The sequence below is a fragment of the Misgurnus anguillicaudatus genome, chromosome 16 (genome assembly GCF_027580225.2).
Source record: "Misgurnus anguillicaudatus chromosome 16, ASM2758022v2, whole genome shotgun sequence".
Classification (NCBI taxonomy): Eukaryota; Metazoa; Chordata; class Actinopteri; order Cypriniformes; family Cobitidae; genus Misgurnus; species Misgurnus anguillicaudatus.
The window spans coordinates 2390778-2418616 of record NC_073352.2 but is presented as its reverse complement, the minus strand read 5'-3'; the positions used below and the strand labels follow the sequence as shown (position 1 = coordinate 2418616).

Genomic DNA, 27839 nt, shown 5'->3' with positions numbered 1-27839 from the left:
CAGATGAGAGGAAAATCCATGCGTTATGGATGTAACAAAAACAGTACAAGTTTTTGGGAGACAAACGCACAAACCAGAAACCATAACAAATGGAGAAGGGACAGCTATTCAAAGAACATTTAATATTTATTTTATTTAAAGTTATGTATGCGCATTTGTGAGGCAGAAACAGTGTTATGGATGTGACATTTCTCTGTTATGGACATGACAATTTCTAAAATTTGCACTTATTTAACTAAGGAACATAATAAAAAAAAATCCATAGGTAATTATTAATCATGGCAATACAAAAGCAATCCGTTCAAATAATAAAAAAAATAAATATATTACACTTTAAAACATTATTTACATAATTAATACAACAAATAACATTCACAGTGTAAAGATTAAGAAAATACTTAGCAGTAGTATGTTTACCATGAGTAATAGTGATGTCTGGTAATGTTCAATGCATTTAGCTTGAACAGAAGTTGCAGTGTATTCCTCCTGTAAGATCAGTGATTGTGCCTGACATGAGCAACTGTTTGAGTAAAGCTGTCTCAGTCTGTATGTCATGCATGGCTTCCTTTAGCATGGCTGTAATGGAGAGCTCATCATAGTAATGAAGAGGGGTGTTCTTCTGGCTAAGGTTATAGCCAAAACCCGCTAAGCTGACTTCATCACATATGTACGTTGCCAAATTGAGAGCTGACACACCTAAAGTGGGGACATTCTGCAGAAAGAACAGAATAGCAAATTAATCCATAGCTTCTTGCTCCATCTACTTGTCAATGGTTTGTCTCAAAAATAACAAGATTTGTTTAAAAAAAAGAGAGACAAAACAGTCTTTCTATTATCAGAATAAGTTTAAATCAAGTTATAGTGACTGTATTAACAGGAGAATTTTATTTGTGTAATCAAGCCCAGCGCAGGACTTTTATTGTGTAACCATTCGCAGCGTAAGACTTTTGAAATACAAAACCTGCGTTAATGCATTTGACAAATGCTTTTATCCCAAGTAACTTTCAGTGCAGGTTAGTATGCACATTCCCTGGGAGCTACAGGAGCCTTGAATGTCTATCAAATTTTAAAGCCAAATCTATTATCTATTAGCTAAACCAATCAGTATCATGAAGTTTGGCATTGGCATAATGAGGTAGTATGTATACGTATTAAAAACAAGTTGGTTATAGCGTTTATAGTCTGTACTAATAGCCAACAAAATTCTATTATATATTAATGAATAACCAATGCAGAAATCTTAAAGGAATTCCAATTCTTGCAACTGCATATGTAACCCGTGCTAGCAAAATGAGTCGGAATGAGCAAATTTTCAAAAATTATTTATTTATATTTTGACTTTCTCTATAAAAAAACTTCAAAACAATGTATGATTTGTTGGAATCTAAAAAAAAAAATGACAGCATTAAACATGTTTGAAGTTGGTAGAGTCAGCAAAGTTAATTCAGAAAGATTTTTGATGGTTCAAAATCACTGGTATAAGTGATAGATTTAGCACACACAAAGTCCATAAGAATATCTATAAGAATATATGAAGAGTTTGGTTCCAAAACGCAATAAACGCCATTTTTGAGTTACTGCCAGAATCAGTATTATATCAGGTCAGTATTTAAAAGTAAATTCTTAATTTTACGCAAAATTCAATATCCGCCGTGTTATTCTGTCATCTTTTCTCCCTTTTTTCCCAAAATGCAATAAACGCCACTCCCCCTTTTCTACAGAACGCCATAAATCCACTCCACAGATTGCAGCGCACCATTGCAATGTAAACAAACAATGGCGGCGCGCTGAGTACACGGAATCCTAGTTTTCCTTATCTACGTTGTACTTCGTGATCAACAAACAAACAAAAACAAAATAATACTTTAATAGCATTGATAAACCTGTGATGGTTTTCTGTGACGGGAAAGAAACGTAAGCCATCAACATCTAATAATTTACGCAGAGGCACTCGGGAGACGGGTGCTTGTTTGCCCGGGCCGACAGCATCAAATTTCTGTCATGATAACACACTGACCCAAGGGGATCTTATCATAATTTTACTCAAAGTCAATGAAAATCGAGCAGGACCAAAACATTTTACAGCTGATCGCTGTGAAAAACGTTAAGCAACGACGTCAAGTATAACCACAGCAATGACAGTGATCTTAATATGACAAAGTAAAAAAATGGCAACCTCATTATGAAATGCAAGCACTTGACGCTGATTGGCTGCCTTTACTGCCACTCAAAAGAACACGGATCCCAGACCAAAATGTTACAGATAGAAGAGCACACCTCGGAAAGAGACTCGACAATTCGATGTACCGTATTTTTCGGACTATAAGCCTCACCGCAGTATAAGCCGCATCATTCAAAAATGCGTCATTAAGACAAAATAACATATATAAGTCGCAGTGGACTATACGTCGCGTTTATTTAAAAAAAATTTCACAAAATCCAAGCCAAATTTCTTTATACACTTTATTTTTGTTAAGCCGTATCCAGCGACTTTAGGTTATTTAAGCAGCCTGTTTACCAAGCTAACTCAGGATAAAGCAACCCGTCTCCAAGGGAACAAAGTAGTATGCGAGTTTCCTATATATGAACCATTTTGCAAGATGTAAACAATACTGGTCCAGAAGCAATTAGGGGTGTAAAGATTAATCAATTCGTATCGATGCATCGATTATACAGCCGCCGATTCGATGCATCGATGCGTCCACAAGAGGATCGATTATTTATGTGTTTATTTTGCCGCCTGTCTATTTTCAGCATTCGCTCAGACATATGCGTACAACCTACTATTAAGCTGCGTGTGGGGCTCACTAACCTCATTGTTATCTTCTATGTCACACTGCTTCACACACGTTATTTACGTTTCACAGTCTTTTAAAAGCGATGGAACCGTCAGCGCAACACGCAATTTCAGTTTGAGCCTTGGTCAAGCCCACAGCTGGATAAATTGAGACGCAGCAAGTGACCCGCGCTGTCTAGATGATTCAGTGGTTTTCATAAAAATAAGAACATTAAGCTCTAAGTCTAGTGAATCCAATGCTCTAAATGGTCATTAAACATCTAAAATGATCCTTATCTGTACGTTTCCTGAGAAGTGTATACCGTCCCAAATCCATAATCTAAAGCAAAGATGCGTCTTCATTCACTTTCGGTTTCGTTTTTAAAACATGCAGAAATGACAGAAAATAGACTGCTTGATGTTTAAATAATTATTAAGAGAGATAAAGTTCTGCAACTGATTGATGTTAAAAGAGTTATTAAGAGTGACTCAAAAGCAATCTTCCAGACGCTGTCGTCTGACGCGCATGCACACAAACGCGCGAGTGCGTGACCCTGATATAGACATCTAAAATGACAGTTTTTAAAAAATATCTGTTTCGACAAGAATTCACGCAGGTATGACATATAATCTGTTATATCTGAAGTGAATGTTTGGTTAACTGTTGAGGAAAAAGTATCTGTTGTGTAACATTAGGCTATATTAAACACTTGCATTAGCCTATATCTTAAATGTCTGTCTTAATGTCAAATTTAAACAATACAAAAAAACATACATTTAACACATAGTGATATTGTTTTTGCTTTGCGTAAACAGGTGTAGTTCTGTCATGTTTTGTCAGATTCCAACAAATCATGCATTGTTTTGAAGTTTTTTAATGTTAAAATATAAATAACTAATTTTAGAAAATTAGCTCATCCCAACTCAATTTGCCAGCACAGGCCACAAATGATGCAGCAGCAAACAGAAATGGAGAAAGAACAAGGTCTTCTAAAGGAAAATTAAACATAAAACTATGACTGATGGTTCTGTTGAAAATGTAAACAGGCTGTTGTAAACATACATTTGCATATAGCATAAATATTTGTCCAAATCCATGTTGATTAGAGCATAAAAAACTTGAAAGTGTTAAATTTAGGTAAATTTAGAACAGATAAAAATGTGAGATTAATTTGCGATTAATCGCAAGTTAACTCACGAAATCATACAATTAATCTAGATGAAATATTTTAATCTTTTGACAGCCCTAAAAAAATCTAGTATTGAATTGGATAGAATCGGATCAAAGGGAATTCTGAAGAATCGAAAAGAATCAAATTGTTGGCCTAAGAAATCGGTATCGGATTGAATCGTCATGAAGGCTCCGATTTACACCCCTAGAAGCAATTCATGTTTCAGATTTTAACACTATATAAACATTGGGATAAAATACAACCAACAGAACTGAATCAAAAAGTTAAACAAACATCTTAAAGATATATGTGAAAAGAAAACTGTTACGAACTGAAACGGGAAGTGTTTCTGGACCAGTGTTGTTTACATCTTGCAAAATGGTCTATACCTTGTTTTTCTATTGCCTAGACTACTATCTGTTGTGTTTTAGGAAAAACTTGCTTGCATAGTTAATATCCTTGTTGACTGACTGCTACGGTATTTTCAGGACTGTAAGTCACACTTTTTTTCATAGTTTGGCAGGTCCTGCGACTTATAGTCAGGTGTGACTTATATGGCAAAATTAATTCATATTGACTAACGTGAACCAAAAGAAAACATTACCATCTACAGCCATGAGAGGGTGCTATATGTTGCCCATGTAGCCTACCCCTGGAAAAAAAAACTGTTAACTGAAACATTAACTTAAAGACAGAGAAAGACTTACCAAACCAAATGCCCCCAAAAAGAATAATAATTTTCTAAATAAATGCGACTTATAGTCCAGTGCGACTTATATACGTTTTTTCCTATTCATGACGCATTTTTTGACTGATGCGACTTATACTCCGGAGCGACTTATAGTCCGGAAAATACGGTAAGGATTATTTTCACAACAGGTATTGTTTTGGCATAGAGAAAACTTCTGTCTTGTTATAAGCACCTTTTGTACTATTGCACATCACTTTCAATGACTCCTAATCTAGTCACTTTGAATAAAGGGTCTGCTAAATGTTTGTGTTAATATCTTCAATACTTATTCATTTTTTAATCACGTGTATGAAAGAAAGCTTACCTGGTCCCAGCCCCAGAGTCGTTTTCTAGGTGTGGGATAGTGAAGCAGAATCAGCGCCGTTTCTCTAATGATCTCTGGGTTCAGGAGGCGAAACTGGGGGGCCTCAATTGGAACTGTGACTGGAACCTTCTGCCAGAAAAATAGCCAGTCCCAGAGTGACTGAAAAGATGAAGAAACGTGTTCAAGTAATGTTAAACAACTTATAAAACAAATGGGCCATGACAAAGTTACATATGAAAAGCACTCACAACTGTTGTTTTGGTGATCATGGCACGAAGCCAGTGGAAATCTACCAATTTGTAGATCACAGCCACAAACTTGAGATCTGAGCCTGTATCTTCCCAAACCTTAGGAGAACCTTCGGGGTAACTCATCCTGAATGAAGTGCGATTTCCAACATCTGCACTAAAATCTTGCACAGGCCCACTGTTTAACCTTTAAAAGAAACATTTGATCCAAATGAATATTTCCACGATAAACACAGTGAAACATCTGTCACATGTTAAAATTAGCTGAAATCAATTGGATTACATTTTTTTAAGTGTTTACAATACAAGACCAGATGATTCAGTAAAAGAACCAGTAAATACATAAAGTCATAGTAAAAATGGCTGATTGATTTTGTCCAAACACACAGCAGTACTTTCTAATTGGCATATACTGTAAGGAGCTCAGCTGGCAGCAAATTATGTAAAATATTATGAAATCCAACGTCATGACAGGTTACTGTGAGTGTTTGCCTATGTTTAGCTACGCTGCTCTGGGTATGAATTAGGGGTGGAACGGTTCTCGGGAAAAATCAGAACTGTTCAGTTCCCCTTCTTTAGGTCGGTATGTATATAATCTGCGGTTAATCAACGCATTTATAATGAATGCTTTATAATGAATGCAAAGCTCCACTAAGCCATGAATGACTGTTTACAGAACGCCCACTCACGTTCATCACAGCTACAGTAGGGTAGAGCTGTTTAACTGTACTGTATGTCAATCATTTAATGAGACTGCACGTCCCTGCTAAAAAACCAATAGCCAAATAAATCACAGAAACTGACAAATGCACAATAACCCTTAAAGACTCTGAACTTGCCAACTGGAAGTAACTTAAAGTGACAGCAGATTATTTTGGATTGTAACATGAAAAGATCTGAAACATAAACCAGTGTTTTAATCTGCTCATCTGGCGAAAAAAAAAAAGAATTTGAAATGCACTTTGTTTTTGCATGTGAAATAATCAATCAAATACTTCTGATGGGAAAACTCAGATGTTTGAAGTTTGTCACTAAATAAAAGAATGTTCTGTTGATTTGGCTGCAGAATGTTTTTCTGAGCATTGCTAATACCGAACCATACCAAAACCATGTCCATAAAACCATCATACAAACCGAACCATGAGAAATGTGAACCGTTCCACCCCTAGTATGAATGTTACTTTGCAACTGAGATGTCTAATGCTTTACGTTTAAACCAAGTAATAATGCACATCAGTGGCATTGGTTGTTAAACAAAAAAAAAAAAACCACACTGTTGGCCAAGGTTTATGTCAATGTTGTTTTGTAAGGATTCACCACTAACAATTAAGAAACATGAAAAGAAACATGAGAGAAAGAAAAAGTCTGTAAATGTACTATTTCAGATGGATGGAAATTTCAGATGGATTTCTTAAATGTACAACTGGGAGTTAATGTATAAAGCCCCGTTCAGGCCACCAGCGACAAGCAGTGACATTAGCCTCTTTCACACAGTAATTCTGGTAAATTACCATGAATTTACCAGAATGAATTTACCAGTAAATACAAAAATGTGCTGTTCACACATGCAGTGACGTTCCGTCTTTTTACCAGTAAGACATCATTCACATATCAGTATCAAAATACCGGTAAACTCGGAGCGAAAGCGGAAGTTACCTGTGGCGCACGGCCGGCGAGCTCCGTCCGTATCGTATTTGTAAACGGCGGGATACGACTTAATATCCACGGTCCGTATTTTGTTGTTTTCACATCTGTGGCAAACGGTTGCGAAGTTGCTCGTGACCAAACATTGCGTTAGGCGGCATCAAACGGAACCTGCGCGTTTGCACATTAGGCTTCACAGAGGGTGTGCTAAGGACGTCGGCAATTTGGCAATTAGATGGTAAGCTGTTTTAAACAACTTTGGTGAAGAAATGTGGATGTTAACTTCAGGTGCGCTCGACTTTTAAGCAACAGTCTGGGGGAAACCGCGTCACCTGTATAAAAAAAACGTTCTGATTGGCCCGATCTGTCAGCGCGGTCTGACGTCGTCTGTTCTAAATGCCGGTAATGCGAAATTTTTCGGTCACACACAGCGCGTTCCGGTAAATTACCTTGAATCTTACAACCTGTCGTACTGGTAAATTTGGAGCAATGATTTACCGGAAAGGTTCTGGTCAGACATGACATGTTAACTGCAATTTACCAGTAAATTACCAGTAAAGACTGTATGTGTGAAAGGGACTAATGACATGATTTCATTCATTTCAATGGAAGCTTTGCGACTTTGGGTAACATGACCGACAGTGACCATAGGCAATAGGAAGTGGAGTGTCCAAGGACGCCACAAAGTTGAGAAAAGTTTAACTTATTTAGCAGCCGTTTAGTCTAAAATTTGTAACCGACTAGTTTAAAAGATAAAATGCCCCTGAAGAATTGTAAAAACCTGCGTGTTTAAATTATAAATACGATGCATTCATTTATTTATAAACAGCCATCCCATCATTACTGCAGCTAAATAAATAATATATTATATTATAATAAATATGCGGTGCAATTGTGTTATGACTGTTTAACATGTTCTGATATGCCAGCTCCAAACTTAATGTGATAATTTTCTACCCTGGTATTAGCTATACATACTAGATATGCGATAGGGATGTGCATCTCCATAACTGGGTCCCATGCGATACGCATCTTGATGCATAACCTACCGTAAAATACATTTAAGATACGAGGAGCTACCGGTGCGATACGATTCACTCCTTTATGATACAGTGTGCATCTACTAATAAATATACATACATAAATCTGTTTTTTACCAATGCAATATGTTAGAATAACATAAAATTGTATAAATAATAGTATCTAATATATAGTATATCCTCTATGGAACCAGCTATGTCTCTCAAGGGTTTTTTTTCTTTCTAGAACTTTTTCCTCCTGACTAAAAGAGGAAGGATTTAATCTTAGCCGCTGTACTCTGCTTCTTATGTTGTCCACCAATTTTTCTGTGATTTCTCCTGCTTTTATTAAAGTAAAACTGCCTCAAAACAATTAAACAATTGTGAAAAGCGCTATTTAAATAAAATTTAATTGGAAACAGACGGAACACATATTTCAGCAAGTTTAAAACTACAAGGAACCGACTTTCACCACTAACATGTAAACATACTCGTGTTTTTACTAATAAAAACAATAGGCTGTAGCCTGGGTTGTCATGTTCTTCTTGGCAATGTAGCAAAATCAAAACCTACGTGGCTTCAGAGAGAAATGGAGGGTGTGATAGTGCTGAGATCGGTTGATATGTGATTTCTTAAATTTTAAGAAAAAAAGAAATGGAATTTAGGAAACACGGATTGAAAGGCCCTACAACGCTTGCATAAAACTTTTTTATTTTTACTTCATACCTTGATTGTCTTTCCAGTGGTAAATTCTGAGTCCTGTACCACTGAAATGCACGCACGATCTGAGCGGAAACTAAAATGGTTTCGTTTCCGCTCAGATACACTTTTTTAAATAATTTATTATATATTTAAAATATGTCACTTTAATTTGTTACTTTAATACTATGTTTTAATCAAAATTAAAATGACAATAATTTGAACAATAAAATATTTGTATTTTTTCATGTAGTGGACTAGTGTTTTAGGTGTGGACTAGTAGCAGCTGTAAAGTTTAGTCGATAGACTCGCACATCCATTTTCCTCCCTAAAATAGCCCGACGGGCAGGGCGGAGATGCACTTTGTTAGCCCGACAGGAATTCGCAATAGCCCTGGGACGATTTTGTTAGCCCTGCCCAAGCTGCTAAAACAACAAAGCCTTTGACTAAGAGACACCTGACTGAACGGTTTTTCCCTTCAGAAAATGCTAATTTAACTGTTACCATGTCAGTTAATTACATGGTGGTTAGACACAGTTAAGGCATCAGTGATCCTGTAAGTGCTGTGATACTCAATGGGTTTTCAGCTAGGACACATTTCCTTACATTAAACGGCTTTTATTACTTCCAGGGTTTGTACACATTTTAACAAATACATTTTCATGACTTTTCCATTACTTTCAAAACAAAAATCATGACCCAGAAAATGTAATGTATACATAATAAAGAATAAAAATCCAATGAAAATTTGCCTTTTGCTTTGGATAAAAGCATCTGCTAAATTCCCAAATGTACCACAGCTAAACTAAATACAATGACAGGCTATTTGTTTTCTTACATGGACCAGTAAGATGATAACCAGTGAGTAGGTTTACATACCAAGAGTAAATAAATGGAAGGCAGCAGTATTAATACATAAAATGAATAAAATATCCAGTAACACTGACATCACCTTAAAAAGGCTACTGTTTTCTGAAATAGAAGATTTGAAAAATTACCCGAAGTCACAGATAGAAAAATGTCGACGTTGAGGGTATAGACCAATTAGTTTTCACATGAGCCACATTTTGCCAATACAAAGCCTACAGGGCCCCTGACCGCAATGTTTGCTCTGCTATTATTGTTTTTTTTTTTAACAAACAAAACATCTGAATGCAAGCCAACTGTTCCTGCTTATCTTCACACTAAATATACCCACCATTTAACAGTGGTTCAATGGGTCACAAAACCCACAGTTTGGATCATACAATACAGATTAGATCATTTTTCAGATCAGAAAAATAGGGGCTACTGTCGCTTTAAGAGCGAGTTCTGCACGTAGCTTTTTTTTGCAATTCTCTTCACTGACATGCATGTATAATGACATCTTGAATTTATATCACTTTTTAAAATGCAGGACATTTCATGTTTTACTGAGAGGAAAATTTTGCGCAATAGATCCAGATGCTTGCTTTCAGTACAGTTCACGACTTGCCGGTTTCGCGCGAAAGTGAAAGTAAACCTGAGTGCGCGTTTAAATATAAACGCGACTCAAATACCCAATGCCTGGATTACATACAACATAATTACCCAATTACCCAACCAAATCCGTACCATTTTATATTTTACTGTACTTTAAATGTATTCTTTGGAAAAATTCCATGACTTTTCCAAAACTTTCTGGGTTTATTCGTTTCCAGCACTTTTCCAGTCCTGGAAAAATATGTTTTAAAATTCCACAAACTTTTCCAGGTTTTCCAGGACCGTACGAACCCTGTAATTCTCACGTTAGGTTTCTGAGCCGTTTGTTAATTCTCATACTTGTATTGCAATGCCTTGAGGATACATGCCTAAAAACACGCCTTAACTTGCCAGACTGTTTCAACATAACTTGTTATTCGTTCACTTGCTTGTCGACTCAGAGTGCCTTTAAATTACAATTTCTGAGCGGTGAACTAAGCGAATCTGTGTGACATCACTTCTTGTTGATGTTCGAAGTGTTGTCAAACAAAACGGAGCTTAGCCAACTCCTCCCCCTCCCTTCTGTGCTTTCTGAAAGAGTCATGAACGCGCCCAAACCCCATTCCCAAATCCTTCTTGTTTGACCACTTTAGGGCTGTTTACACTTGGTATTAAGATGTGTTTTCATAGATCGGATCACATGTAGACGAGAGAGACGCATCACGTTTACGCCTGGTATTTAAAGTCGTCTCTTTTGTCCACTTTCGACTGCTTCTGTCCTGAATACTGTGAGGGGGTTTAAAGCAACACTATGTAGTTTTTTTACCTTTAAATAGTGTCTCTAAAATTATTTCAGTGATAGAACAACTTTTAACTGAACAAACTGTACTGTTGCTGCAACCTGAGCAGCCTCCTAGCTGCTTCAAGCACACTCTGAAAGTGGCGTGGAGGGTAGAGCACACAGCCCCGCCCCTCCCCCTGCCTGCAGAAGAGTGTCTGATACCAGGCACTGTTGCGCTTTTCAACCACATGGGGGAGCTGAAAGTGGTCGAAAGTGGACGAGCTCAAAACGTTTGGAACACCATTTACACCTGGCATTAACGTCATCCACTTGTGATCCGATCGATGAAAATGCATGTTAATGCCAAGGGTAAACAGCCTGTTTGTTTTTCTCGCAGTTTGTGGAGCCTGGGCTGTCTACAGTGTGTTCAGGGGACAGGCAGCTAGCAGATAGTGAGGAGATGTTTACTGTATGAAACAAAAAATGTTTTATGGCCTAAAACGCATGAATTCGCTTAGAGCACTTTTAAATGCTATATTCTTACTCCTTATGCAGAATTTCAGAGCAAATATACTTTAAAAATATTCAACATAAGTGTCAAATATCAAAAATATCAAGAGACATATATCCTTAAATATATTTCCCAGTCAAAGTGGTCCTTATATGGATATTAGGGACTTTAAGGAACAGCTGCAAATGGAACAGCTACGGCGACGGAAGTATGCTGGTACACCGCCATAGCCAAGAACGTAAAAATCACTAAGCAACCGTAAACAGGACAGCGCAACGCAGCATTAATTCATTTATTGAGATACAAAAAAAGTCATTTAAAAAGCAAGAAAACGATTGCTTTTGGCATTAAGTTACAATCTTGTCAGAAGAGGAGTTTTTACTATTTTTTTGCTGCCTGAGGTGTTGTTGCTAACCACAGACATAGCTTTATACAAACGTAAAAAATCTTTAAAATTAGCTTAAATTTAAAACATTTAACACATATTATATAAAAGACTAGTGGTACAATCATAAACTGATGCAATTACAATGTAATGTGTAGAGGTCGACCGATTTGTCTTTTTCTCTGGCTGATGCCGATATTTAGAAATCAGGGCAGCCGATGGCCGATATGTTTGGCCGATTTTCTATATGTACATAATAATCAAAATGTTCTCATCATTAGCAGATATTTTAAATGTAAAAATGTCACTATTTAAGTCAAAGTATTTAAAAAATACTTTCTGAAGAGTTTTACAACCTCCTCTGCACCATGCATTTATCAGACACAGATATTACCTGACACTCTGTTGTCATCATCTTTGATCAGTTTTTTACCATGGCTTTTTTTGCTTTGTAGGATAAAATCCTTATTTGGTAGACCTGATAAAATATTTATTTATCATAAAGTTAACATAGTAAATGTCTATGTTTTTTAGTTGAGACTGTTATTTAGGGCAAATCTTTCTAAACACATTTACATTCTCATTTCTAAGACGCTATAAGTGACTGATTGTGCTGACAGTGACGTCTTGTGAGTTTAGTGTTGGGACAGATCTGTTGTTTCAACCTTCATTCAAATGAATCCGTTCAAAGGAGTCAGTTCGCGAATCGGACGCGTGGTGTTGTAATCCAGGCTGAGCAGCGCAAAACTTTAAACAAACTGTTACTGTAACAACACGAAAAACATTTCCTCGGTGGATATGATTTGGTCTTCCGACCTTTCGCCATCGAGTCAGTTTTGTTTTGAGTAATAAAAGCAGGGAGACAGCGCGCGGCTCTGCTCTCTCTATCACGCAAACAAAGATCATCATAACTCATTAAATCACATGAAATGAGCCTATTCTTTGCACGGACAGTCCACCGCGAGACATAAGCCCGTCGCGCTGTTGTACTGGCTGCTTAATTTGTGCGATCCCGCCATCATTTACTAAAGCTGTTTGTGAACAAGGCACGGCTGCACACACACGGGAGCGATCTGCTTGCAGCAAGAGGCAGCGTCACGAGTTCTACAACAGCACTTAGGTGCCCGCAGATGCGCCTGCATATTAATCGGCCTAATTTTGCAGCTAAATCGGCCAAAGTCATTTTTTAAAATATGCCAAAAAGCGGCCAATTAATCAGCCGGCCGATAAATCGGTCGACCTCTAGTAATGCGCCATAAAAAAAAAACATTTATTTACATAATCTCTCACGTTGTAGCCACTCCGGCAAATCAGACGTTCTCCCGTAGTAGACCGTTACAGTAGAACGTCGCAAAGTAGCAGTTAATTTCACGCATGCGCAATACAACGCCGGCATGCCGTTGCCGTCCCACCAGAGGCTGTTGCTTAAAGTCCCTAATATCACACAAAGACAACACCTCAAGCTCTTACCTTATAATGACATTGAACTGATTAAGAAGAGGCCCAAGACCCAATCCTTTTAGTATCCCTCCATTACCAATCACAACACACCGACGGCACTCCCGCCCTTCAAGCTCTTCCTCTGAAGGAGGAAGGAGATCCAATACTTCCTTAAGGTGCTCTTTCATATCCAGGAATCCAAAGGGTGGAGGATATTTAAATATTTCTTCATTTAAAACAGTGTTCTTGTCCAAAAAGGGCTTCCTCACTGGCATGGAGCTGAAATAATCTGCTTCCATTCTCTGTCGGACATAAAAAGGTCTGCATTCTTTGGCCAGCACCTTCTGAACATATGAATGGACACGCTGTGAAAGAAAACAGAGTTATAATAGATATGCTTAGTTAACTGTAAGCAGATTATTTAAAGGCGGGGTCCATGATCTCTGAAAGCCAATGTTGACATTTGAAATCACCTAAACAAACACACCCCTACCCCAATAGAATCTGGACCTTCTTTTGATAGACCCGCCCCACACATACGCAACCCAGGCAACGATGTCGTAGTAGACAAGCACCTTACTGCGTATTGGCTACAAGTGTGTTTTGGTAGTCGGCCCCATAGATATGTATAAAGGCTAGATGTCTTAAGGCGGAGTCTCTACCGTCATCACCTGGCGGCCATCTTACCTCAGACAGCTCGCTCACTCGTAGCATTGCGTTTAATGATGCAGGTACTTTTAAATGACCAGAACTTGCTCAATTTTCTACCGATTTTCAAACGGTTTGGTTTCTTACAAATGTTATTAACGTGGCTATAATTCTGGATGCTTTAACAGGTTTCATAAAAAATATTCATTAAGTATGCAGTGCAATGATCGGATAAAATAGCAACTAGAAAAAGTGTGGATGCAGTCAATGAATAGAAAAATGGATCTGGATCTGCAACAAAAGTCGCTGTCTATTTGCCCCCATCACTGCTGATGCTTCTCCAACTAAATCTCTTATTTACATCATGTTTACACTTTGTTGGTTATGGTGAAAGGATTTGTGATCATTCTGAGCTCTCCCTAAAAGAAAACTCTGGTGTCTTAAATAGATTAGGAAGTTAAGCACCTTTCACATTGCCAGTGTAGCAGCAGCAAAGCAACATGATCTCGTTTATTTCAATGAAAGATTAGCTAATACTTAAAGGTGCAATGTGGGACCTTTAGAAGGATCTCTTGACAGAATTGCCATATAATACATACACATATACATACACAGCTTTATACAACAGTCCTTTTTGGTTCTCAAATCTGATTGGCTGATCGCTGTGGAATATCGTCACAATAACCACTTCACCATTTCATATCACCACTGGCGATTTTAGAATGAGCGAGGGAGGCGTGAACTAATGACTAACACTGTTTTTAAAGAGTTTCCGTGTCTCAATATGTTCCCTCGCTCGTTTTTGAGAGAGTTGGGAGATTGTGTCTCATAGTGTGGCTGATTAAAATACACTTGGCGAATAGAGCAATGAAAACAATCATTTTGTCTTTATCTGGAGCGTCTGTTTAAGCACGTCCTTTTCCTGAAGTGCTGAGCATGCTGTTAGGAATGAATTCAGCTACTATATCATGTACAGGTACACGAGACAACACCACTGATATTTTAAAAGCATCACACAGAAACAATCAACCCCTTTTTAGATTATTCAATTATTCTGTTTCATGGAGTACAGACAAGAACAAAGTCCGTTGATTAAATAGAAAAATCAATTTAATATATAAATATAATTATGGAATATAACTCTGCCAAAACAATAAACAAAAAGAGACAGCTCCTTTTTAAACAACCTGATTTAAGCTTTAGGTTTTGTAGGGTGAAGCTGCTTTCCAAGACCACACCACAACAAGCATAATTTAACCAACAACCCTGGATGAAAACACCAATCCATTTTCCCTTCTGGTAAGGTGATCACTAACATGGAATAGCAAAAACTACTATAAATAAATAGCATTTCTCATTTTGACAATGGAAAATTGAGTCTTATAAATTGTTATAATTATTTTGTAGCCATGTTAATATTATAAAAACATCTTTGTGGGCCCCTGGTAATTATCGCCTTAGCAGCACCCAACCAGCACATCACTGCAACCTCCAATCAACACGCTAGCAACTAGGGATAGCACAACTCTCAATAATACATCGGGGGCTTTACATACTCCACATTATGATTCTTGGGTCTGCACCATTTCTTTCAAGACAAACAAATCAGCGTGTGTAGATGTAAGCCTGAAATGCGCAGGTATGGCGCAGTACAACTATATCTAACATTGATTCATGAGTTAAGCATGTGCGTTCAATCTGATCAGACTGCTTAAAGGTCACGTTCTTTCTGATGCCATTTATTAAACCCTAGTTAGTGTGTAATGTTGCTATAATAGCATAAATAATACCTGTGAAATTATAAAGCTCAAAGTTGTCTGCCAGACGATATTTTTTCTTTAACAGAATTCACCTTTCCAAGCCTACAGCGAACGGCCGGTTTGGACTACAGTCCTCTACTTCCTGCTTCAATGACGTCACTAGAACAGTTATTTGACTAAACTCCGCCCACAGGAATACATCAGTCGCCAGCTAAGCTAACGGCAAGCTAAGCTGCTATCGAATCACAACACACTAAACAAACTACACAATCAGAACATCGTTACGTGTTTCTGAAGGAGGGACTTCATAGAACAAAAAAGACATCAGTCTGTTTTTAGAACAGTGAAAACAGCAGTTTACAGATAAGTCAATTGTGTGAAAAAGAATGTGTTTTTATACACGTGAAACATGAACACACGTTATATTGCGCACTGTAAACACAATCAAAGCTTCAAAAACACAGAAAGAACGGGACCTTTAAACTTCAGCAGCTAATGAAGTGACTATAGATTGTAAACATTACCTGACAAACTGGCAAGGTATTTGAGATTTACCACAACCACTGGACATGTTTTTCATAATTTCATTCACCGCAACCCTGTCAAAAGACTGTCCGTATAGACCCCCTTCACCCTCCATTTTAAAAAAAAATCATTGGATCTAGGCAAAGCGCAATAATGACCGATTTTAGAAGCAAAACTGAATTTCGCTGAAAAGTGACAAGTTTGCATCCCTGCAGAACACAAACAACAAATACAATACTAATCTTCAGTACAGGTAAAAAAACTCTAGACTATCCATCGCTATTGTGAATAAAGTATCAGACCAGCCCAAATAAAATCACTAAGGGGCGGTTTCCCAGAAAGAGATTAGACTAGTCCTCGACTATAATAAATGTAAGAGATGTCTAAACTGAAAACAACTTGCACTGAGATATTTTAAAATACGGCAGTGCCCTTTGTTTTGCCTCAACATGCACACAAGTAATGTTTTTAGTAAGGCATGTTTGTTAAAACTAGTTATATTTCCTTATTAAACTAAGGTCTAGTCTGGGTTTAAGAGAATCCCTGTCTGGGAAACCACCCCTAAGTGTTCATATACTTCCTGAATTTAATGTACAAATGAAATGATATTGAGTCTTACCTCTCGATAGATGAGATCTACTGGGACTGCAATAGGCTTTGGGTCAGTGTTAAAAGAAGGCAGTTTTAAAAGAGCCAGGGAAATCAACGCCAGGCTTAGTAATAGAACAAGCAGCTTTCTGTTGGGTCAAAAAGTCTGTATTACACATATGTTCACATTTATAAAGTACAGTCAGTACTACGACATACCTGGAAGGACAATGCGGTTTCACAGATCTTCTCATGGTTCCTGAAAAAAGTCTTCTATTCTGTTCTGCTGCCACGCTTTCACGTGATTACATTCTGGTCAAAGCAGGGAAAGATTGTTAACATTTTACAAAAGTAAGAAGTTCAATTACTTTGTTTTCCTTTATTCAATTTGTAAAATCATATTCAGAGAGTAACAAAAAGATTTGTATTATCATGGTTTGGTCCTTTTTGGACAAGGTAGGTAGTTGCAGACATTACAGCAAATAACATTGTCATTAATCAGTATCAGAGATTATAAATCAATGTACACTGCACCACTGTATTACATGAAACATTTATGTCTCACTTCATATGTGTCTCTGCAATTGTATATGAGTGACTATATAATTGCAGGTTCATTATTATGCAGGTAAGTGAATGTGGTGACAGACAGTGTTGTTATGAATGTGTGATAGAGAGAGTATGCATATGTAGGGCTGGGTGATATATATCGAGGGATTCTCATGTGGGTTTCATCAATAAAGCCAGTTCTTTGATTAGAAGTAAATCGCCATTTACTACTAATCATAGAATTAATTTTGTTGTGGACTGAGAAATAAATAAATGTATGGGAATATACAACGACACTCTCACTTGCATGATGTCACAACAGTAGGCAGCGCAAATATAACGACACGCCTATAATACCTTCCACTGCGAAGTGATACCAAACTCAATGGAAAAGCTAACCACGCCAACATGAGGTGAGCTGACCCGACCCAAACTAAACTAAACCGTGGGGTAATATGCAATGGAAAAGCGCCATTGGTGTCATTGTAAAGTTTTTTTCAAGCTCTTTCTATCTGAACAACTAGTTTTAGCATTTAACATGTTTAAAATTTTTGTCACATACCTAACCTTAGTAACAAATAGAGCCCAACCGATATGCGTTTTTCGGGCCAATGCAGATACAGATATAAGGGAGTAAAAAAGACTGATAACGATATATCGGCCGATATTCTTTAGGTGTGTATTATAGTACAGTACACATATACTACAGTATATAATACTACAATACTGTACATAGAATACACTATATACATTAACAGAATATACTGTATAAATACAATGCAATGCAATGCAATGATCACTCACAAATGTGGTGATCAAACACTTAAAATTACGTGGCAAAGATATGTACTATAGGCAAGAAGTTAACAATAAACTTTATTATTGAAAATGAGTCTAATATAAGTGCACAAAACAGTAAACTTGACTTATTATAAATAACTTTTAAACACAAACAGAACAAAATACATAAAGCATTTGCAGTTTTGACGAGAATAACGTTATATTGGACTTGTACCCTGCTGAAAAAAACTGCTAAAACCAGCTTAAGCTGGTCAAGCTGGTTTTAGCTGGTTTAAGATGGAAATAGCTGGTTTTAGTTGGTCTCCTAGCCTGGCCTCCCAGGCTGGTCAAGCTGGTCTCCCAGGCTGGCCAGGCTGGTATTATGACTGGTCAAGCTGGGGCCTATACCATGAAGCTGGTTTAGTTGGTTAGCCAGCTTTGTTTAGGATTAGTTTGTGCAAATCCTGGGTTTTGGGTACCATGAAAATAGCTTTTACCAACAAGGCCTGCACATTGGCTTGGTTTTGTCAACCTGAAACTAATCCTGTAACCCTGAGTTTGTTTAACCATTTTCATGGTACGGGCCCCAGGTCTCCCAGGCTGGTCAAGCTGGTCTCCCAGGCTGGCAATGCTGGTATTATGGCTGGTCAAGCTGGTCTCCTAGGCTGGCCAGCTTAAACCAGCTAAGACAAGCCAGCCTGACCACCAAGCAGGCATGACCAACCTTCAATGTTGACATTGATACAATGTTGAAACAACGGTGAATGGTAAACGGTTGCAAAAGGTTAATACAATGCTTAAAAATACACATTGAAATTTGGTTGAAATAATGTCAGTACGGTGAACGGTAAATGGTTGTTTTATGACATTTTAATTTGTGAATCCTTTAGATAAAAATGTAAAAACTCATTTTATGAAAATACTTATATTTTAAAATTTAACAAAAGTAATTGATCAAGTTAAAAATATATTAGACACATGCAAATAAATCATCTTTGCATCTTTATTTTTCCCTTTGAAAACAAGTGCCTTTTCGGTAAAGATTTTTCTAGGTTGCTCATATTATATAAAGTTTAAGAAGCTACAAATATTTCATGTATACTATTTGATTGATTTTAACACTGGTGGGGCATGTGATTTCCATATGATGAATTCAGGAGATGGATTAGGCTATTTTTGTAAGCATTATTATGGCTGTTTTATTTTTATTATATTTTCATCACAATGTCTAAAATATAACATTTCAAATATACATTTTAAGAATACCATTAATAATGTAATAACATCCAACCTTTTCTCTGCTTTCTTTACGGTGCCACAGACAGCTCCCTCAGCCTTTTGTAAGCAAAACATGCCCATGCGGGCCCACTGTGGGGTTTACTGTGGGACAGTGTGGGCAGGGCAAACTCACACCACATCCCAAATGGGCCCCACACAGGCCCACAATTATTAAATAATTAAAATAATTATCATTGGTTGTTATTATCTTAGCAGATAATTTTCTTTTGATGTTGTTGTTAAATAAAAAAAAACAGTTACTACACTTTTATTATAATAAAGCCATTTCTTTTATTTTTTTATAAAGCTCTGTCCATTTAGAACAAAATGTGCATGCATGTTTATGAAATAATTGAACCCACCCCTGGATGAAGATCTAAAAAGCTATGTTTTAAAAGCACAATAGTTCTGTTCAATAAGTTCTAATTTTCAGTTCCGTCTGAACGTGGGACATCTTTTTTAACATCTTTATTGTTTTTTTAACATGTTGTCTTTGTTATGTGTTATTAGCTATGGTTATTAGTAGGGATGCACCGAATCCAGGATTCGGATTCGGCCGAATACTGGGCTTTTTGACGGGGTTCGGGTTCGGCCGAATCCTAGATTTTTTTTCCACCGAACCGAAACCTAGGCTTGCGCTACGCTGGTCGACGTCACGCGGCCGTTGATTACACACATCGGGTGCTGACGTGGAGATGAGCTTTTTCTTTCGGTGAGCCTTAGGGGCTGGACACACCAAAACTTTTAAACACGGCTGAAAACGCCTTGAGGACGCCAAATGCCAGCTGTTTTTCAGCCGAGCGCTTGGTCGCAGTGATGCTTCAGCTGTGAGCCGGTTGGTTGCTGTGGTAATGTCCCGCCCCTCCTCCACTGTAATTGGACGGCCGTGTGAAGACTGTGACATTGACGAGCAGAGCTTCTAACTCAAAGTATATAGTTTTCAGCGCGGAGCTGCTTGCTTATTGGAAAAACGAGCGTGTCGCAACGCATCGCTTTTATTATGCATAGGCTTATGGTTATTGTCAAAATAGTTTTTCCAACTTGTCATCCTGGCATAATGTACAGTTAAAATTAAATAAAATGAAAAATACACTGCTGTGGACGTTGTTTACTTCATTAATGTGCTTTAATGTGATAATGGAATAAGGATGGGAGTAGGATTCGGTATTCGGTTTCGGTTCGGCCGAATCTTAAACGGTGGATTCGGCCGAACCTAAAAAATCTGGATTCGGTGCATCCCTAGTTATTAGTCATGTTCGACTTCATGCTGCGCTGCGAGAACCGACATCATACGTTGATGATGTCAATGTATCGCGAGAGCGAGTCAAGAAATTACACTCTCGCTGTACATTGACGTTATCAACCTGTCAGCGCAGCAAAAAGTCGAAAACACGTATTTGCGGGCGCGCGCCTCCGTCCGTCCTCGTGAGTTCAAAGTGGATTTTAACCGTTTACCTCAGACGATTTTCATTTTCATTTCTATGGCAAATTCTAAGGTAAGTTTTTATTAATTCCTGGTTACGTCATTAAAATAAGTTCACAGTTAAGTTTATTTTGTTTTTAGTAACAGTTCATTCGATATGACTAAAATATTCTGAACTTTAATGTTGACTGTTGATGCAGTGGTTTGACTGAGCTCGTGACGCATCTGAGCTAATGTAGTGCAGATCTTTTATTTGCCTTTACCTTCTATAAAAATGTGTTATCCTCGTTCTTCAAATGTATTTGACATGATTGTTTAGTTAATTATAACGCAAGTTATTTATAGTAATGGCCGTTTTCGAAGCACTGCTTCATGAGGCTTCGAAACATTTACGAATCTTTTGTTTCGAATCAGTGGTTCGGAGCGTGTTTCAAACTGGCCCAAGTCACGTGATTTTAGCAAACGAGGCTTCATTACGTCATAACTGTTTCGAAACGTTTCGAAAATCCGATGGTTCACCACTAGGGGGAGTTGATCACATGACCACTGTCTAATATGTTTTGGTGAACTCGGGTCAGTTTTATTACAAAAGTTCATAAAACATTTATCCTTCTGACTAATAACGCTGCCATTTTGTCTATTTATTGTTTATAGAAAGATTTAATGACAAAAATGTGCATAAATAAAAGGGTAGTTAGTTTTAATGATTTGTTTGCCCTAAATAAAACTAAAAACACATAATACACTTTTAAATATGTCTTAATTAAGTTAAATAATTTTTTAACCATATTTCAATAAAAATCTTGCTATTATTTTGTAAAAAAAGTGTAAAATGTTTGGCCATATTTGCTTTACACTATTTTGACCAGCAGGGGTCGCCAGCGTGTGTGGTGTTTCGAACGCTTCGAAAAACTGAATCCATTTTCGAAGCAATTGGTTCAATTGATTCGAAGCTTCGAAACGCTTTGTTTCTCCCATCACTAGTTATTTAAATGTAGGGTTTGACGCGTAAATGTAAGGTTATTTAACTTACAGGATGGGCACACAGTTTACAGGTCATTTTCTTGTTGTGTTTTGATGTTTTCCATTGGCTGAAGAGTAAGTATTACTTTGTGTTTATATTTGCACCCAAAACATAAGTGCTCAAAAAGTGCATATCTGGTTTATCATTGTCATTAGGAAAATATAAGAAAATAATTTAGGATACAATGGTTACTGTTCAGCACAGAAATTAATTTGCTTTGTATGTCACTATTCCTTCTACAGTATGTAAGTTAGGCTTACAAATTTCAAACCCTTTGTTTTCAACAGACAGAGCCAGAAGTTAATTCATAGTTCAGAGTGGATGTTGACAAGTTTTAGAGAGGCTTCATATTGACATATAAAATGGGTCTTTGTGGTGGTGTACATAACAGGATTTTTTTCTATCTTTATGTATTATGGTTTTAATCATATTTTTTTAAATGATGGCTATGTCCATGAGCTACCACCCACCATTGCAACGCACCACCAAGCTAGCATTTTGTAATAGAAATCAATCATTTACAATTTATTTTTGAAGCATCTCCCCAGCCTGGCAAGCTAAAACCAGCCTGGCCATCTTAAACCAGCCTGACCAGCTAAGACCAGTCACCCGACCAGCTAAGACCAGTTAAACCAGCCTGGCCAGCTTAAACCAGCTAAGACCAGCCAAAACCAGCCTGACCAGCTAAAAAAAGTCGCCAAAACCCCTCCTAAACCAGCATGACACACCAGCTATGACCAGGCTGGGAGAACAGCTGAGGCCAGCTTGACCAGCTTAGGCTGGTTTTGGCTGTTTTTTTCAGCAGGGTATTGAAAATGGAAAACTTATAAAGTCATTGTTTATTAGCTGTAAGTAGTTGTGTACTTCACAAATTAGTTAGCAACTCAACGTTAAGACAACAATGCTTGACTGACAACATACTGATATAGGCTACTGTTTAATGTAGTGCACATCGTTTTTATAACACGAACACAGTGTTTGGCGCAAACTTTAGACTTTCATAAAACCAAAGCGTCGTCTCTCCGGCTCTTTAATTTAGCGAGGGTGTAGAGTTGCGCGAGCTTATTAAATCAATTGCTCTGAAATGAGCATGTTCACTAACAAGACAAACAGCTGTAATCTCATATCCTGTTATATAAGTGCACGACTGCGCGTAGTTTAAACGTGTCATTTCTCCCGCTTGCGTTTTGATAACTCGCAAGTGGACAAAAGAGACCGATTAAAAACACCAAACGTAAACGGGGATGCGTCTCTCTTGTCCATACAATCGAGGCATTTAAAGCATTACATAATCTATATAAAATTATACGTATGGAAAGTGCCCAAAATAGCTCTTGTGCCATAGAGGGGGGATTATTCAGAGTAATCTGTAGTTGTTTTGACATGTCTATGACAATCCGTTTTGAGATTAATTGATTTAAAGAAGTACATTTATTTAAAGTATTAAAATTAGTATAAAAAGTATAATTGCAAATGTCCCCAATAAAGTCATGTGCCACAATATTTTTTGGAACGTGTATGTGTTGATTTGATGTCATAAATTAATTTGGTCAAATTGTTTAATTAATTTTACGGCTTAATTACTAATAATTTTTCTGTGTTTTAAGCCTTATGCCACGAGGAGAGCCCTTTTTATGTACATTTACACCGGATTGGGCTCAAAACATGGAATGCACAGACAGAGAGTTTAATAAATTTGAATTTGAAGGCACGCGAAAGTACACAACACATACTACAATATAAGCGGACAAGCTGTTTATTTATATACATTGTATTTGATTATTTACACGTACCTTTAACGTTGTGCTCCCATAAAAAGCCGATCATCGTGTAAATAAATGACCCGCCGGTTAAATATATTCACGTGGAACTCTTTTGCTAACATTGCTGCTAATACTTTGATTTTAACATGCAAGCTGTCGAGTACGTTGATAGTCCGTTCAAAATGTTATATCATCATCTCCAGACAGATACAAACGTAGACAAACGACTCTTGCGTTTACATCCTGGCCTAGGCGTGGCTACTTTTCTTCTTCGTTTGTGTTTAATGACGGTTGGCAAACCAGCTTTTGGTGCATTTTCGCCACCCCCTGGGACGGAGTGTAAATACATAGAAGGATGGAAAGGAAAGTTACCAAACTACTAGCTTCCAAAAAAATTAAAATTAATAATTAATTAAAACTGAATACAACTCCACATTCTTTATATCAAACGTGTATCACCCAAATACTTGTATAAAGAGTATAATATTGAGTATACTCTTATTGTTCCTGTGCACTCTGAAATAAATCTTTAATTGTAGACTTCTAGATGCTGTGCTTCTGTTTATTCAATTTATTTATAGTTTTGATTTAATTGTCCTTAATTGTTTTCCAGTTAATTCAATGCTTCAACTTAAGCTTATTTCAGTCACTTTGTTTTTGTAGAAGTCCTGATGTTCCATTTCATTAATAAAGTCGAATTTATCTTAGCAGTTTGCTTTTCTGTCTTCTTTTCCTATGATAATGATAATGACAGAGACAACAACATTACTAACTTGTGTGATTTTAACATCTCGCCGGCTGAAACATCAGCCAAGGAAACGCCACCTATGTCACTGAATTCCACTGCGTCGTTTTTATTTGCACATGAAAATAATTCGCCTGAGATAATGGATAATAGAGTTAATTCATGATTATCAGGCTTATTAAGATTGTTAGACAATTTAATAGTGAAAGTCGAATGTGTAGGCATAATAATAGGTAGCGGCAATAAATATACAATAAGGTATAGTGTGGAGCTCCCCCCACAGGAATTAACCCCCCAGTTATGCCATCCTGGCACCTGGTTTGTACACAATTGACATTTTAGATCGACCACATGTTAATACTGAACAGCAAACGTTAAGTAACTTCTTTGGCATTCTACCTCAAAAGAAACATCAAATCGAGTCTGATCCAAAGAACCCTGCTGATAAAACAGCATACCAGCAAGACTAGCATAATATAACGAACAGGCTGGTTAATCTGTTCCATGATTTTGGGTTGGATGAATGGCAGACAAAATAAGTCGCTCTTTGTGTTAGTCAATGTTGGTATGTACAACGGAATTTTTCCAAATCTACGGCAAATGGTTGCGATTTAGGATTTCCTAGTGCACATTCTGTGCACTGCACACACCCTTGAGAACTGTGCTAAATCAGCTGATCGCAAGGTTTCATACTGTGAGACGTTTAATCGCTCTGTTGTAAAGTTATTGCAGTTTTATTTAATTAAAGGTGGTGCAAAAAAAGGAGATGTGTTAAAGACATTGTGTCATGAGAATGGCCTCTCCTATAGGTAATGTGAAGGTACGTCACACAGTGTTGCATTATGGGATGTGGGCGCCATGTTTAGAGGCACCGCTGACCGCTATGCCATTTAATTGTATTAAATTGGGTTTGTTAAGCTAAAAGAAGGTACATTTTAGAAGAACGGAAGAAATGGAGAAGTTGAAAGAAAAAGAGAAGGGACCCTATCGGGAGAAACTAAATGCCACTGCCAAAAAAAAAAACGTTATTTGGACAAAATGTCTGAGATAAACAACATAGATCCATATGATTTAGCAGCCCAAGACTGGATTACGGATCCAGACGCACTACCTTCCCTCACATATCTGGTCAATTACCTTGTTTTTAAATTGAGTGCGTACACTTTGCAGGAGTTTAAGAGCTATAAACCCCTTCAAGCTCATAGTAAGATGGCACTTCTGCTTTTGGAGTTTTATTGGGGTTTGGCAAACCAGCTAAAAGAAATATGCTATTTACTGACAATGTATTAATACCTACGTATCTTAATGATTCTGTAAAATTGATTCTTTCTCTGTTGTATTCAGTGCAATGAATCAACACATGTTCATAAGATGGCACTTCTGTTTTTGGCCAAGTTATTAAAACATAAGTCATAAGCAGTGGGTTTGAGCAGTTGCATTTAATAAAAAATATTTGTTATAATCATCAAAATTGTCTAAAAACCCAGTTTTATTTTGCTTGTGGTGGGCAGACTTATTTTTGTATCTCATGTGGTTATGTTGATTAGAAATTAATGAATACATAATTTACATTACATTACATTTACATTAAAATGCATAATTTACATTTCCAAGTTAGCTTTGAATCTGGTTTTCTCTGTCTGCCTTTTTGTCACACACACATACACACACACACACACACACGCATACACATACCCATTCACACATACACACACGCTATCACTCGCATACACCCCTTCATTTTTAGGCCAAGTCCACACGGACACGGGTATATTTATAACCTGAGTTTTCCCTAAAAAAAATCCCGTCCACACGTGCTCGGTTTAAATTAAATATTCATCCACACGATAAAGCAAAAGCAAGCTATCAAGCGCTGTCAAGAGCATGCCACACCAGCAGGCGGGGATATAACCCAAATCGTGTTCCGCAATATAGTGAGATAACTGAGCATCTATCTGTATACATGTTAGAAGCCCTGTTGGCACAGTTATTATTAGCAAGATACGTCCGCCATTGCACAGAATCATCAACAAAGCAGTCAGCGGCGCACAATCTTGACGTCAAACACAGTGGATAACGGCGCACACTCTGACGTCGCAGGCAAAACCCCTGGTTTTACTCTCTACACGATACCACTGTAACCGGGGTTTCTTAAAAAGCTCACCCTGGCCGGGGTTTTCAAATATGCTCGGTTACAGTGCCCTGATACTGCGGTTTCGTGTGGACGAACGGCTGAACCACGTGAAAAAACTCACGGTTATAAAAATACCCGTGTCCGTGTGGACTAGGCCTTAGTTGGATATTATAAAATTTTATTCCCACTCTGCTCTTAGCATTTATCTGGTGGCTGTTTTGGCAGTCTCTTTGTTGGATTAATGAATTGCACATGTTCTCTGTGTACTCTACAGCTTTATCGTGTCGTGTCATAGGAATAACTCACCCGGTCTTGTCTGGTCTGGTCTGGTCTGTCCTGTCCAGTGTCTCCTCTAAGTTCATTGATGTTCAGCTGCATGTGAAGCTGAGGAGAATTCTCCGTACCTGATTTATCCACTGCAGCGCTCCAGGCCAGCTCCAGGGAATATATCTGTGTCGTTTTCCCAGATCGGGACTCAAGTATCTTTTGTTAAGTCACAGTGCTGTGTGCTACCAACAGACTGCCTTTGTTACATTCCAATCCTGTGTGAAATCTCCAGACTGCCTTTGTTATCTTTTATTAAAGACTCAAATTCCCTGTGATATCTGCCTTGGAATTCTTTTCATTATAACAAGTTTGACAGTGTTAGCATAAAAACAAGACAATTTAGAGGATTCTGCTTTTATTAATCACAAATTAATGAATGACTGAAAATGCAGCAAACACACTCTCGCTGATGCAGGTGTTTAAAAAAAATTATTCTGATTGCGGCAAACCACGCGATCCGGCATCTTTTCATCAACTCCTCCACCTGCTTCCCTTGTCGTATTCTGTTGTTCAGTTTCCTCCCTGAACGATCATGTGACCTGCTATGGCCGTTCTTACTTGAGCAGTACTGACCAACCATATTGACTTTTATTAAACTCTTGACAGAAAATCCAAACACAGCCTCCAACACACAAACTCAAATACAGCGGGATAGGATCCTGCAAATAGGCGGAGGACCCATTAATTTCAATATAAAAATATACACTATATTGCCAAAAGTTTTGGGACACCTGCGTTATATGCACATGAACCTGAATGACATCCCATTCTTAATCCATAGGGTTTAATATGGAGTTGGCAGCTATAACAGCTTCAGCTCTCGCACTCACACTATTCAAACCAAACCGGGCTCGAGGGCGTTTGACCCCTAAAGCCTGGTTGGTTTGACTAGTGTAATCGCTCTATACCATGCCCGGGTGCACTTGGGCACAGGTGCGGAAGGCTGTGGTGTGAGCGCAATCGTGCCTGAGCACGATTCAAAAGGTGAAGATGTCAGTTGTGTGAGCACTCACCTTCATCTGCCTCCGTAAAAACCTTTTTAAGCGAGCAGCGGGATTACGTGAATGTCCGAGCTGCACACGTGACAGATTAACTAAGCAATATGATGACATGTGAGAGGGCTGT

At 37.7% G+C, this 27839-nt stretch overlaps 1 protein-coding gene across 1 annotated transcript; it reads right to left on the bottom strand.

Moving 5' to 3' along the window:
• Positions 1 to 107: 107 nt before the first annotated feature.
• st3gal5 (ST3 beta-galactoside alpha-2,3-sialyltransferase 5) lies at positions 108 to 23782 on the bottom strand. The gene is made up of 7 exons (XM_055177930.2): positions 23539 to 23782; positions 16911 to 17003; positions 16723 to 16840; positions 13201 to 13535; positions 5252 to 5438; positions 5004 to 5162; positions 108 to 712 (listed from the first exon to the last, which is right to left on the bottom strand). The coding sequence occupies exons 2-7, from the start codon at positions 16943 to 16945 to the stop codon at positions 455 to 457; spliced, it is 1092 nt and encodes a 363-aa protein (XP_055033905.2). The 5' UTR covers positions 16946 to 17003; positions 23539 to 23782; the 3' UTR covers positions 108 to 454.
• Between the last annotated feature and the right edge of the window lie 4057 nt (positions 23783 to 27839).